The following is a 13,087-nucleotide window of genomic DNA, read 5'->3' on the forward strand; positions in this document are numbered from 1 at the left end:
AAGTGGAGCGTGATCTAGCGAATGTGCGATGCCCGAGAAGTTGTAGAACGGTTGCCATGCACCGAGTGAATTGGAGGAATATTGTTTATTAGGTTATGTCGTGAGACGGAAAACCATGTTAATGAAATGAAATAAAATTATATTAGTTCAAGGATTTTTCGGATTTAATTAAAATTATATATATTTTAATATTTCGGATTGAAAAAAAAAAAAACACACACACACATATCTATCCAATTACCGTTTATTCTATATACAATTGGGTCATTATTGCCAAAGGTATTCTGTTTATTTGTTGTTCATTATTAGCTAGCTGATTATCCTTAACAGTTCTTATTGTGTTTGTGTCTGTGGGGATGCTGCAATTAGTTTTGATCTGTTTTATTGTTCAAGCAGACCATCTTAGGAAATGTTCTTGTTTGTTTTTTTTTTGTACGGAAATATTTACATCCATGTTTCTTCAAGCAGGTTCTCTTCCCTACGCACACAATATCCTCGCACCTTTCCACAGTTCCATGTCCAAAAAGGGTTTTTATTGTTTTGAGATTCTGCAAAAATATTTAAAAAAAATCTTGGTTAAACCTAAATTTATTTTAAATTGTAATTAATTTGCAAATAACTAAACAACATGAACATTTTTCTAATCGACAATTTACATTGATGGGCTTCATAGCTCGAATTCTGTTTCTGATTTCTAAAATTGTGAAAAATGTATAAAAATATTCATAAAAGTTTCGAACTGTTAACAGAAACTATGAATTAACTAGTAAAATACAGCTAATGATAGGTAGAAGTCGTTCATCCAAAAGGGCAAAGTAGACACTCCATTAGCACTAAACGAACGAGGGTAGCGAGTCTAGTTATGCTTCTAGCAATGAGAATAACTTCTATTCAAATGGTTTATTATTTTTCACTGAAGATGACGAACATTGGAGCTGCTACCGTGTCAGGTATGCATACTTACTTTGCCAGCATCTCAATGGACCCGGTTAAAATGGGCCACTCGCTCTAGCTGGAAGTCAGCGCTGTACAATGACGATGACGGTGGTCTGTTTGTCTCCTCCGGCTTCTTCTTCGTCCTTCACGTGGCCATCGTCGTTGGCTTTCTCACCAAGAAAGAATCCATCCGGTGAATGCTGGCTGATGCCGGTCCGATTGCTGGACAACACAATCCATCCAGGCCATTCTCAGGAGAACATCTTTGGTAAAATGCTGATTGCGGTAGAAGTATCGTTTAGTTGCCTCTGGCTGTTTTCCCTGTTTTTATTGTGTGCAGACCACCAGCATCGGGGGTTGGCAGGAAGTGGAAGCTGCTGTTGGCTGCTGGGCGCTGCCGAATGTGACAGAATCCGGTGTCTCATTTGCATAACAGCAGTGGCCATCATTTCCGGCAGCCGCGTCAAGGGCTTTGGAAGGGATGTGGATTGAGACGAAGTTGTGAGGGCCAGGGTTGTGAGGAGCAGCAGAAGCAACGGCACCGGAGAACTGCTGCTGGTCAATGGCCAGGATGTGCTGGCTGACGATGACATGTCTAATGTCCAGGAAGAGTCGAGGAGAAAGCCGTGGGGACAGAACAATCAAAAAGGGTAGATTGAATAAGAAGAATAATTAATATCACATTGGTCGGGGTTTTTTCTTCTTGATACGATAATAGTGGTTTAAGTTACATTCCGGGTGAACTAGCCTTCAGCCGGGTATTTTGTTTGATCTCAGTTTTCTATGGCGGATTCAAGTATCATTAAGTTTTTTTTGAGATTTATAAAACTGGTAAGAAATGTTGAAATAAAATCATAAAAATATTGACGACAGTTTATGGTGCATTCTAGTTTTCTTAAAAGCAACAGCTTTCGAAAATAAATTCATTTGTTTAACATTGCGAAGTTAAATTAGCAGAAACTTTGATTTGTGGAACCTGCAATTTGTGAAATACCCTCGAAAAACAAGAGCAGTGAGGATATCATAAGAATAAATGGCTGTTTACCAATTGAACACGCTTGAGCTCCGCAGATATTCAAAGATATTTTAGGTTGTTATGAAAAGTAAACCTAACATTTTCAATTACAAGTAATACTTTTCCATGTATGTATAATGTTTATACATTCTAAATTGAAGAAGTTAACACTCATAATATTTTTATAAAAGGAAAGAATACTTGTTTCGTAATTCACTTGAGAAGAAGGAAAGTTTAACATACATATACTTACTATTTATCTTTAAATTCCGGTCCAAAAGATAAGAGTGGCTCCATAGAGTGACCAAAAGTTCCAATTTGTTTTTCTGCAAAAAGAAGTCGAGGAGGGTGATATTTTCCCTAGTAACTGATAATAAGACAGGGCAACTGCAACTCCGGATAAGACTCAAATTTCGAGGCAACACTGCTCAACGGTGGTTCGAAATCAACTTTTCCAAATCGAATATAAAGATTGATCCAAAAATAATGCTATTTGAACCCATCTGAACGTTGTTCTTATCAGTTGACAGCTCAAAGAACACGGTTGAGGTTCTCAGTATTTTAATCTTATTCCGGTGGCAACATGAAAGTGCTACACTTCCACTTCCTGTTTATTCCAAAAAACTCTCCAAAATGTTATTTCTCTTCGGAAACAATTTTATTATCATCTATAAGTAGTAAAATTACGAAATCAGCAATTGAGTTCAATTTTTTTTGCTTGGTGTTTTATTACGGCTCATATGTATTGTTTTTATAAAAAAATATTTCATTTGAAAAATTTTCAAAAATCGACAAATAAAAGAAACTTTCATATCTAGGGAAAAATTGTTCATTTTGAATGAGTGAAGGGGGTGCTGCACACAGCTCTTCTCCACCAATTTGATCTCATTGAACCAAAATTAAAATTAGAGAAAATATTAAAACTTTTTTAACTCATATGCTATTTAAATTTGTTTCGATATTCTTTGATACAACTTCAATTTACGAATTTACCATTTTCATTGCGAAAAATGATGATAAAACGAAGATTTTCGTGTTTTGTATATCTAGAAGTAAATTGATTTGGAATAAAAATTATAAGAAAAAAAACTTAAATTCAACTTTTCCAAAATCACCCGCAGTCTTCAGAAAAGTTGATTATTGAGTCAAATAAAAATTATTTTCAAAATATTTGTGATTTTTTCTTCAGAAAAGGACTGAAATTAATTAAATGAATTCAAACCTTTCACAAAAGTTATCTAAAAAACAATAGCTGGAAGAAAAAACGATAACAAAATATTTGGAATCAGCGTGCCAAAATTTTTCAAAATTAATTGTTTTATTTTTGCGCCTCGGAAAAAATTGAATTTTATTGCCTTGTGTAAGTGGAAAATTCATAACCATCTTTTCTTGATAGCAGAGGGCAAAAAAACATTACATTTTGACAAGGTGCAAAACATTTAAGATCTGATTTTGTCTAATTCGAGAGCGCTGAATCCAAATATGCATTGAATTTGATTATCTCAGCTCTCATTTCAGAAGGACTAACATTTGAAAATAGGCAAAAATTCATTTTATAAACTTGTGCAATTTAAAAAAAACTATAACTTGTTATAAAGATATTCCATTTCTACAAAAATCTAGAAATTTAATGAAATTTCAATACAATGTGAAACCGAAATAATGATCTACAGTCTTCAACAAAGGTGTTAAAAATCAATGCTTTTAATTTCACAAACTTTAACACGCCCCTTTGTGATTTCAGAAATAGTTATACCTATTCTATTAAGAGGTGTGTCACATCAAATTACATCACGGAAAAAACGCTGTAGAAACTTGATATTTAGGAATTATATCTTCAGCTTTCGCTTATTAACAGATAAGAGTGTATAGATTACGTTGGCCAAGCTTCACTGTCAATTTTTCGTAAATTTGAAAAAATGTCGTCGAACGAAACAGAGCGTCATGAATTAATCCTGCGCACTCATTTCGAGAATCCGGAGTTGTCACATCGGGACATCGGTAAGATTCTGGGAATCGTCCAATCCACGGTCAGCAGAGTACTAAAACGATACTCCGAGAACCTAACCATCGACCGGAAGATGAAGAACGGCAAAAATGGTTGCTCCGTCAGTGAAAAAGATCACAAGCGCGTAGTTAAGCAGTTTAGACGTGATCCGAGAAGTTCGGTGACAAGCTGAACTTGTCAAGTTTTCGTCCAGCGGATCAAGCAGCGGGATGGCCTGCGTACATACAAGGTTTAGAAGGCTCCTAACTGCGGCCTAAGGCAAAATATGGTGGGGAAGACGCGAGCCCCGAAGCTGACCACCGAAATGTTGACGAAGCCGCATTGCCTGGTAATGGACGACGAAACCTACGTCAAAGCGGACTTTCGTCAGCTGCCGGGCCTGTTTTTCTTCACCGCAGAGGACAAATTCAGCGTTCCGAAGGAGATTCGCAAGTAGAAACTATCCAAGTTTGCCAAAAAGTACTTGGTCTGGCAAGTGATCCGCTCGGAAAACGGGGCGCCCCCTTCGTTACGACCGGCACGGTAAACGGGCAGGTTTACCTGGAGTGCCTACAGAAGCGCTTACTACAACTATTGAAGCAGCACGAGGGCTCGGCCATCTTCTGGTCGGAACCCGCTTCGTGCCACTATTCAAAGGACGTATTTAAGTGGTACGAAGCCAACGGGGTCACCTTCATGCCAAAGGAAATGAACCCACCCAACGCGCCGGAGCTTCGCCCAATAGAGAAATATTGGGCGATTATGAAGCAGGCTCTCCGGAAGAATCCAAAAGTTGTCAAATCGGAGGCAGACTTCAAGAGAAAATGGATTTTTGTTAAAAAAAAAAACTACAACCTGACGTTGTACAGAACCTTATGGACGGGTTAAAGAGGAAGGTGCGAGCGTACGGGCTTGGGTTCGAAGTATGTATAAAATGCCAAAAGTGGTTTAATAGTTTTTGATTTTTTTAGTCTAAAATTTTCAAAAGGATCGGGCGAATATCGACAACGTTTTTTCGTAATGCAATTTGATATGACACACTCTTGAAAGATTCTAAAAAAATGCCCGACAACATTTAAAGGGTTATACGGTCAAAATTTGGTGAATATCAACTTGACGTATTTCTTTCAATTTTGCATTTAAAAAACCTGAACACTCCTCATTTTGAAGGTGTGTGTGTGTGTAGAATGTTGCTCCTATTTTGATTTTGGAATTCACTCTTCAGTTGTCAAAATGCCGTCCAAGGAAGAAGAGCAGCGTGTCAAAATTTTGCTCGCGCATCGCGAAAATCCGAGCTACTCGCACGTAAAGCTGGCACAATCACTAAAAGTTGCCAAATCAACCGTTACAAATGTAATTAAAGTGTTTGGGGAACGTTTGTCGACAGCCAGGAAGTCTGGATCGGGGGGAAATCGAAAACCGGAAGCCGCTGAGACGACAAAGAGAGTGGCCGGTAGTTTCAAGCGAAACCCTAACCTCTCTCTCCGAGATGCCGCAAATAAGCTGGGTGTATCGTCTACAACCGTGCATCGAGCCAAAAAACGAGCCGGACTATCGACTTACAAGAAGGTAGTGACTCCAAATCGCGATGATAAACAAAATACGACGGCCAAAGCGCGATCCCGGAGGCTGTACACGACGATGCTGACGAAGTTTGACTGCGTGGTAATGGACGACGAAACCTACGTCAAAGCCGACTAAAGCAGCTTCCGGGACAGGAGTTATATACGGCAAAAGGAAGGGGAAAGAAAGCAGATATTTTCAAGCACATGAAACTGTCAAAGTTCGCGAAGAAATATCTGGTTTGGCAAGCCATCTGTACCTTGAAAAGCAGCATTTTCATAGCTCCCGGGACTGTCAACCAAGATATTTACGTGAAAGAGTGTTTAAACGTCTGCTGCCTTTCCTGAAGAAACACGGTTGTTCCGTACTGTTTTGGCCGGATTTGGCATCTTGCCATTACGGTTAAAAGGCCATGGAGTGGTATGCCGCCAACAACGTGCAGGTGGTTCCCAAAACAGAACCCTCCCTACACGCCAGAGCTTTGCCCAATTGAAAAATTCTGAGCTATTGTCAAGCGGAACCTAAAGAAGACCAAAAAAAACTGCTAAGGACGAGCAGCAGTTCAAGGCAAACTGGCTTTCTGCGGCGAAGATGGTGGACAAGGTGGCTGTACAAAATATGATTGCAGGGGTCAAGCGTAAGGCCCGGCAATTCGGATTTGGAAAAGCGGAAGCCTAACTGAATATTTTTCCTGAATTTTATACTAATTAAACTTGAAAAGAAATTTAATTTGATTAAAAAAAAAAACGATTTCACCGATTTACACGCGTTTTCCCTTGACCAAATTTTGACCGTATCACCCTTTATCCATACTAATGGCCACTGTTTGATTGTTTTAGCAGTTGTCAAAACCTACATCTAAGAAAAAAAAAGATAAAACTGGAATTCGATTTATTTTTCCGAAAATTATCATTTTGGTAGCATCAGAAATCCTTGACCCATGCGATTTCGATCTAAAACAGCTAATGCCAGCTAGATCTTAAACTTGCCATCATCATGGATTAATTTCGTTTAGAGTGATCGTAGATTAGGTGTGCATTGCAATTGTTTATTTTCCAGTTTTCATTTTGCAGTTCAAGCATTGATTTCAGGATAAATTTTATCTTTTACTTGAAATAAAGTTTATCAGTAGATATTATTTGTAAATACATATTTCGAAAAACGGTCATATTTCATAGGAATCTTCAAAAAACCGGAACAAAGTGTATACTGGCGTGAACTACTAATTTCAATGGTGTCACACCAGATTTCGAAAGTTTGTAGCATCTTCTTAATTTCCAAACTATAAGAAACGCACAAGAAGGTCGCCTCCAGGTGATAGGGGGTCTGGTAAGTCTACAGCCTGAGAGAAAACAACGAACGATAAACATAGTTGTGTGGTACTGCTAGAACAAAAAGTATGGTAGTTGGGCAAACTGACACCCACTATCGACACACGAGCTCTCTCAAATGATTAATTTTCTCAATGGCCAGACTACCAAACTGATTTGCTTTCTGTTTGTGCGTTTTGTTATTTTTTGCAATTAAAATACATGTTACTAAATGATATAAAATACATTACGTTAGTAAGTTCACTTGTGTTGGGAAAAAGTGGTAGAAATTTTGACATTTTGAAAATTTTATAATGCAAAAGATCTTTGGGCGTTGTATTTTTTACAGCACTGTTTCTATTTCAGCCGTGTGTGATAGAAATATTGCTATTTTTGCATCACAGCATGCGAAACTACAACACGTGTTGTTTAAAAACTTGAAGGCCACAGATCTTAAAAATATTTTGCATGGCAAAATTTTCAAAATGTGCGAAAAGTGACAAAATGTCTACCAATTTCTCCCAACACCAGTGAACTTGCTCTTATAAAAGTTTTTGACTATAAAGCTACTTTGTTTGCATGATTTTTTTCTTAAAAATATTTAAATATTGAATATTCAAAAGTAATACACGATCATATTGTAGAAAATTAGAGGCAAAAAATACAAAAAAAGTAGAAATCCTTTGAATTTAGAGAAAATAGGAGTTCAATCAGCTAGAATAATACACTTCAAGAAATTTAAAAATGTCAAGTTTGTGAAATTTGGATCAGTGGTTGGCAAGTTATAGTTTGAATATTTAGTACCGATTTCTTTTTTGAGGCTGAAATTTTAAGTGTAAAAGAACAGAAATCTTCTGTACACCCTACATGTCAAACACCTTTTGAGACGATTCCTGATTTTGAAATCCGAACAAAATGACATGACGAAAGAATTGTTCCAACATCCAAAAAGAATGTCGGTACATGCTTTCAAGGAGTGGCTCCAGAGAGTGAACCAAATGATGTAGCATTATCAGGAGATAAGCATCTGAAAAGTTCAAAAGCGAAGCGGAGACGTGGATCAGCTCTGAAAGTTGTAGTTCGTTACTCACCTTGCAACTGCGTCATGTAGGCGTCGCTGTTCTGGTTCTGATCGAAATCTCCACCCCCGCCTCCACCCCCATCCAGATGGTAGGAAGACGCCGGAAACTGATCGTAAAGGGAGTGAATGTAGTTGGCACTGAGGCCAACGGGAGCCGCCGACGCCGCACTCAACAGGTTGGGCCGCTCGTCCTCTATGATGCGCTCCGCCCGCTGTTCATAGATATTGTAGATCCGAGCTAAGCAGGTGAACTGTTGGAGAAAGAATTATATAAACAAACAAAAATATAGGATTTTTTTTAATTCAACTTACTTTTAGCTTCCCTCGGCCCACATGGTAGTTCGTCACCTGGAAGTACAGGCCCAAATTTGATGTTTCTAAGGCGTTTTCGGGATCTCGCCAAACTTGATGCGGCATGGTCTGTTTTGGATTCACCTGAAAAATATGTGACAGAGTAATTTTGGAAGTATTTTATTTATAAAAAAAAGCTTAATAAGTTTACCTCAACATTATTCACCAGCCAGGTTAAGTTTGCTGCTGGTTTCGAATTGTAGGAGGTGCAGTTTCCAATCAGAAGATCTCCTATCCGGTAGTAAGGTTTGAGTCCCGTGATGTGCGGTTTGCTCATCGGGATATCTGTTGAATAAATACAAAGTAACATGATCCTGAATGAGTTGAATAATGAATCGAAAAGTTAAATTGAAATCCTGGAAAAAAATCTTAATAGATGAAAAAAAAATCTGTTTCAAACCCAACCCGGAAAAGGGGAAACCGGTCTATTTTCGTCGTAACATTTTTCATTTAAATCAACTATAATTGAAACCACAACCCAGCAGCAGCATAAACATTGCCGCCAGTCATCCGAGAAGAAGCGTCCGTCGTCCATCGAGCGTCCAGAGAGCTGACCGGGGGCTAGAAATTCATTGTAGCGGAAAAAATAGCTGCAATATAGGCACTGAAACGTTGAAACTTCATCCACTACTCCAGGGGACGTTAGGACTAGATGAACAGGCAGGGACCAGTCCATTTATTCGTCGTTTTCGTTCCTGGTTTTTTTTACTATACCCGGAAAGGCGTAGGTAGTTTCGAATGCGATCCTGCCACTGCTGGTCCTCCAGAAACTCGTTGCTCGATGAGCAAACAACAATATTGACGAAAAGGACGCCGACGACGATGATTGCCAAATGACTTGGTTTCGAAACGCCGCTGCTGCTGCTGTTGCAATGCGCTCCGGGGCCTAGACTGATCCAGAATTTCAGAACCCTTCCGCAAAAGGGAGGAATGCGTCAAATTCCTTGGAAAATGGCTGGCTAGTGAAATTCAAATTTCGATGCTGGATAGTGTTTCAAAGCAAAGTGATAAAGTTTCGAAAAAATCTCAATTCTAGAAAGAAAATTAAAACTCTGATCTTTAGGGAAAATTGAACAAAGAGAGCTAAAATGTTGAAAAAGTATAATAAATATCAATTTTAAACGAGCAATCAAAAGAAGCATTAGTTGGGCTTGGTACTGAATTTAGAATATTGACAATTGAGATAAGAATTGTGAAGGTGATCTTCATATTGAATAGGAACCAGGAATTGTCCGTACACTGAAGTTTGAAGTGTCTTTATCTTTCAATTTTCCTAAGATCACAGCCAAAATTTCTGGGATTGTTACTCACACAGTTTAGAACATTGCTGCCAAGTTTAAGCTGATTTCAACAATTTTTTAATAAACTATCATCAGTTTATGTAAGAAGCAAAAAAATCAATAATTTATTGAATCAGTGAATCGCTAGCTTTCATTTACTGAAAAAAAAAAACAGAAAACAGAGCTATTTATCCCATACACTGATAATAGTTTATCAGAAAATCGGGTAAATCAGCTCAAACTTGGCATTAATGTTTTAAACTGAATATACTTGAAAAAGTAGATAAAACGTTTAAAAATGCATTTTATTTTTTTTCTCGAAAACTGAAAATCAGTCACTGTAGAGGCATAATGAGAACCCCCCCCTGGGGCAGTATAAGCAACATTAATCGGGGCACGATGAGCGTTTTCAGCCATGGAATCTAGTAGCGAATTTCATTCGATGAAGTCAACTGAATAATAGAGCTACAGCTTGACTTGTTTCGTCTGACGATTTGGCCTATTGGTTGGATGTCGGAGAGGTAATCAGTAGGCTCGAATTTGATACCTGTTCGAGGTGATTTCATTTTACACTAAACGGTGAGGCGTATATCCATCAAACAAAGCAATACTAAAATAATGTATGTTTGTAGAATACAAGCAACTCACACACATTCATACATTATATTTTTGGTGCTTTGCATCACCCGCCAAGATGCTACAATCGAAATAATCGATCATGAATGGTAAATAAAAAAAAAATCAAAACTCCTCGAACAGGAATCGATCTCGAGCCTACTGATTACCTCTCCGACATCTAACCAATAGGCCAAATCGTCAGATGTAAAATGGTGAAGCTGTAGCTCTATCATTCAGTTGACTACATCGAGTTTAATTCGCTGCTAGATGCTACGGCAGAAAATGCTCATCGTGCCCCGATTAATGTTGCTTATATTGCTCCAGTGGGGGTTCTCATTATGCCCCTACATGACTGATTATCTGTTTTAGGAAAAATTTTTTAAAATGCATTTTTAAACGTTTTTATCTACCTTTTCAAGTATAATCCAGTTAGGAAATAGACTTTTTTAGTGTCTGAACACGGAACAACTATGTAAGTCACATATTATAGCTGTTTTCTATGGTTAAATAAGCGTCTCCCTTAAGGTGGCCATTATGCCCTTATCTCCCCTACGGACAATTTTTTGTCCGACTGTACCTCAGAATCAAATTTTGATAATCTTTTTTTTTAGAATTCAATTTTTAATTTGAATTTGAAGAATCAAAATAAGAATTAAAGAAAATAATGCGATATTTTCGAATCACGATTGAATATACTTAAAAAACCAGAGTTTTACAATCAGTAATTGCTATGAAACAATTATCACGAAATGATTTTTTTTTAGATAATCATTATTAACTAAGTCTGAAGATAAAATATATGAAAACTATTTTCTACGTCTAAAGCCTATAAATTGAGTTTCAAAGAGGCTTAATTTGATTTTTAGTTGGAGATTTCTTTTATATTACTTAAAATGTAGTTTTAAAGGATTAAAATATCTGTTTTTTCCAAGCCACGAACGCCACAAACATGGTAAAGTGTCTTTAATTAGAAAATATTGAGAAATGTTTATAATTTTTGCCCCTAAATGTATGCAACAACATTTTCCATCTTTTGAGTATATTTGTTTCGGAAAGAAAACGTTGAAAAATTCAACTACAGTACCGTTCATAATTGTATAGAAATTGAAAGCAAGCGCATTGTCACTTCGACTTTGAACTTCCATAACTTTTTACTCTGATGATATTTTTTGATCAATTTTTTTGCGTTAGATAGATCAACTATCACATTATTATATCACAAAATTTGAGCTTTCTGGAGTTTGTGTGGCCTGAGAAACAGTAATTCTACGAAAATCGGACTTTTTGGACTTTTCTCATTCAAACTGCAATATCTCAGAAACTACGCTACATATTTTATTGAAATTTTGCACAGTGATTGTTGAAATATAAAACTAGCATGTCTGAAGTTTTCGAAAAGTTCTATCGATGAGATCAAAAGTTACGCGAGGGTCAATATTTCAGGCATGGATCTAGAAATGCGATTTCTATAGAATTTTGGACGAATGTTTCCATAGGAAAATCATATTCTCTGTTTAACAACCAGTAAATCTATTTCAACCGAAAAATCACAACAATATCGCGAGATTCTGATTTCAAAACACAAATGGATCATTTATTCCATTTTCTTTTTTCTTCATTGCTTTTGCCAGACATTTTTTGTTTGATTGGTGGAGGAAACGATATTGTTCTCATGAATCGTCCAAAATTTTATAGAAATCGTATTTCAAGGTTCATGTCTGAAATATTGCACCTCTCGTAACTTTTGATCTCATCGATAGAACTTTTCGAAAACTTCAGACATGCTAGTTTTATATTTCAACAATCACTGTGCAAAATTTCAATAAAATATGTAGCGTAGTTTCAAAGATATTGCAGTTTGAATGAGAAAAGTCCAAAAAGTTCGATTTTCGTAGAATTACTGTTTCTCAGGCCACACAAACTCCAGAAAGCTCAAATTTTGTGATATAATAATGTGATAGTTTATCTATCTAACGCAAAAAAATTGATCAAAAAATATCATCAGAGTAAAAAGTTATGGAAGTTCAAAGTCGAAGTGACAATGCGCTTGCTTCCAATTTCTATACAATTATGAACGGTACTGTAAGTCCAAACAAAATATTACTGTTTTTGATGTTTTAAGCCTTCCGAGTTAATTGGCATCCAAACAATAATCTTGCTACAGTTTCTTCTTTAAACTGTGTCATTTAATTTCATTTGTAAAATGATGTTTATAACGAGAAATTCTTCCAAAAGTTTATAAAGTTCTAATTTTGAAACTACCAGATGTGCAAATTACAAAAATTATCTTTTTATCAACATTTTCTCGCAATGAATAATATAGATTCCAGATTGTTTTGTAAAAGGATGTATAAGTTGTATAAAAGGATATCAAAAATAGCATATTGAATAAAATCTAAAAAGTTTCCACTATTCTTCTCATTTTTTTTTACCTGTGATTTTGTTCTGTTAAATTTAAGGGAAGAAGGAGGAGCAGTGTGCAGCAAATATTGTGTAAATGAACTTTCATTTGGGTTTAGAAGTAAGCAGGTTGATTTATGTTAGAGTCCAATTTTTTCCCTTAGTAAATGTATAGTTTTGGTCTAGTTTTTGTTGAACATATTTTGAGGCAAATTTTTGATATTTAAAAATTAGGGAAATTTTCAGAGAGTAAGCCAGTCTAGGACAAAAGGCTAGAAACGCAGACACCAGATACCCAGACTGACCACTCAAGGCTGATTTTGGCGCTTGTTCCGCAGCGCTATCTACGGGTTATCGTGAAACTAACGGCCACATACACAAAAGGAAAAATCTCGATATATCACACACACATTTGCATTGTGCTATTTGGTTTTTTACATCTAGCGATGAACACGGTCGTTTTTGATTACCTACTTTTGATAGAAAAAAAATAACACGATTTATTTCGAAAACCACTAAAGAACCGTTTTTGAATTGGAGCGCATT

At 36.7% G+C, this 13,087-nt stretch overlaps 1 protein-coding gene across 6 annotated transcripts in view; it reads right to left on the minus strand.

Annotated features, from left to right (window-relative positions):
- Window positions 1–226: 226 nt before the first annotated feature.
- LOC129745866 (uncharacterized) overlaps window positions 227–13,087 on the minus strand; it is a 125,514-nt gene continuing 112,653 nt past the window's right edge. For all 6 annotated transcript variants that reach the window (XM_055739236.1, XM_055739235.1, XM_055739233.1 and 3 more), the window contains 5 exons: window positions 8,395–8,528; window positions 8,205–8,327; window positions 7,903–8,143; window positions 965–1,531; window positions 227–548 (listed from right to left, as the gene is read on the minus strand). In XM_055739236.1, coding sequence (XP_055595211.1) covers window positions 1,188–1,531; window positions 7,903–8,143; window positions 8,205–8,327; window positions 8,395–8,528 — 842 coding nt within the window. In that variant the 3' untranslated portion in view covers window positions 227–548; window positions 965–1,187. The remainder of the gene's footprint in view (window positions 549–964; window positions 1,532–7,902; window positions 8,144–8,204; window positions 8,328–8,394; window positions 8,529–13,087) is intronic.

This window comes from Uranotaenia lowii, chromosome 2, assembly GCF_029784155.1.
Source record: "Uranotaenia lowii strain MFRU-FL chromosome 2, ASM2978415v1, whole genome shotgun sequence".
Taxonomy (NCBI): Eukaryota; Metazoa; Arthropoda; class Insecta; order Diptera; family Culicidae; genus Uranotaenia; species Uranotaenia lowii.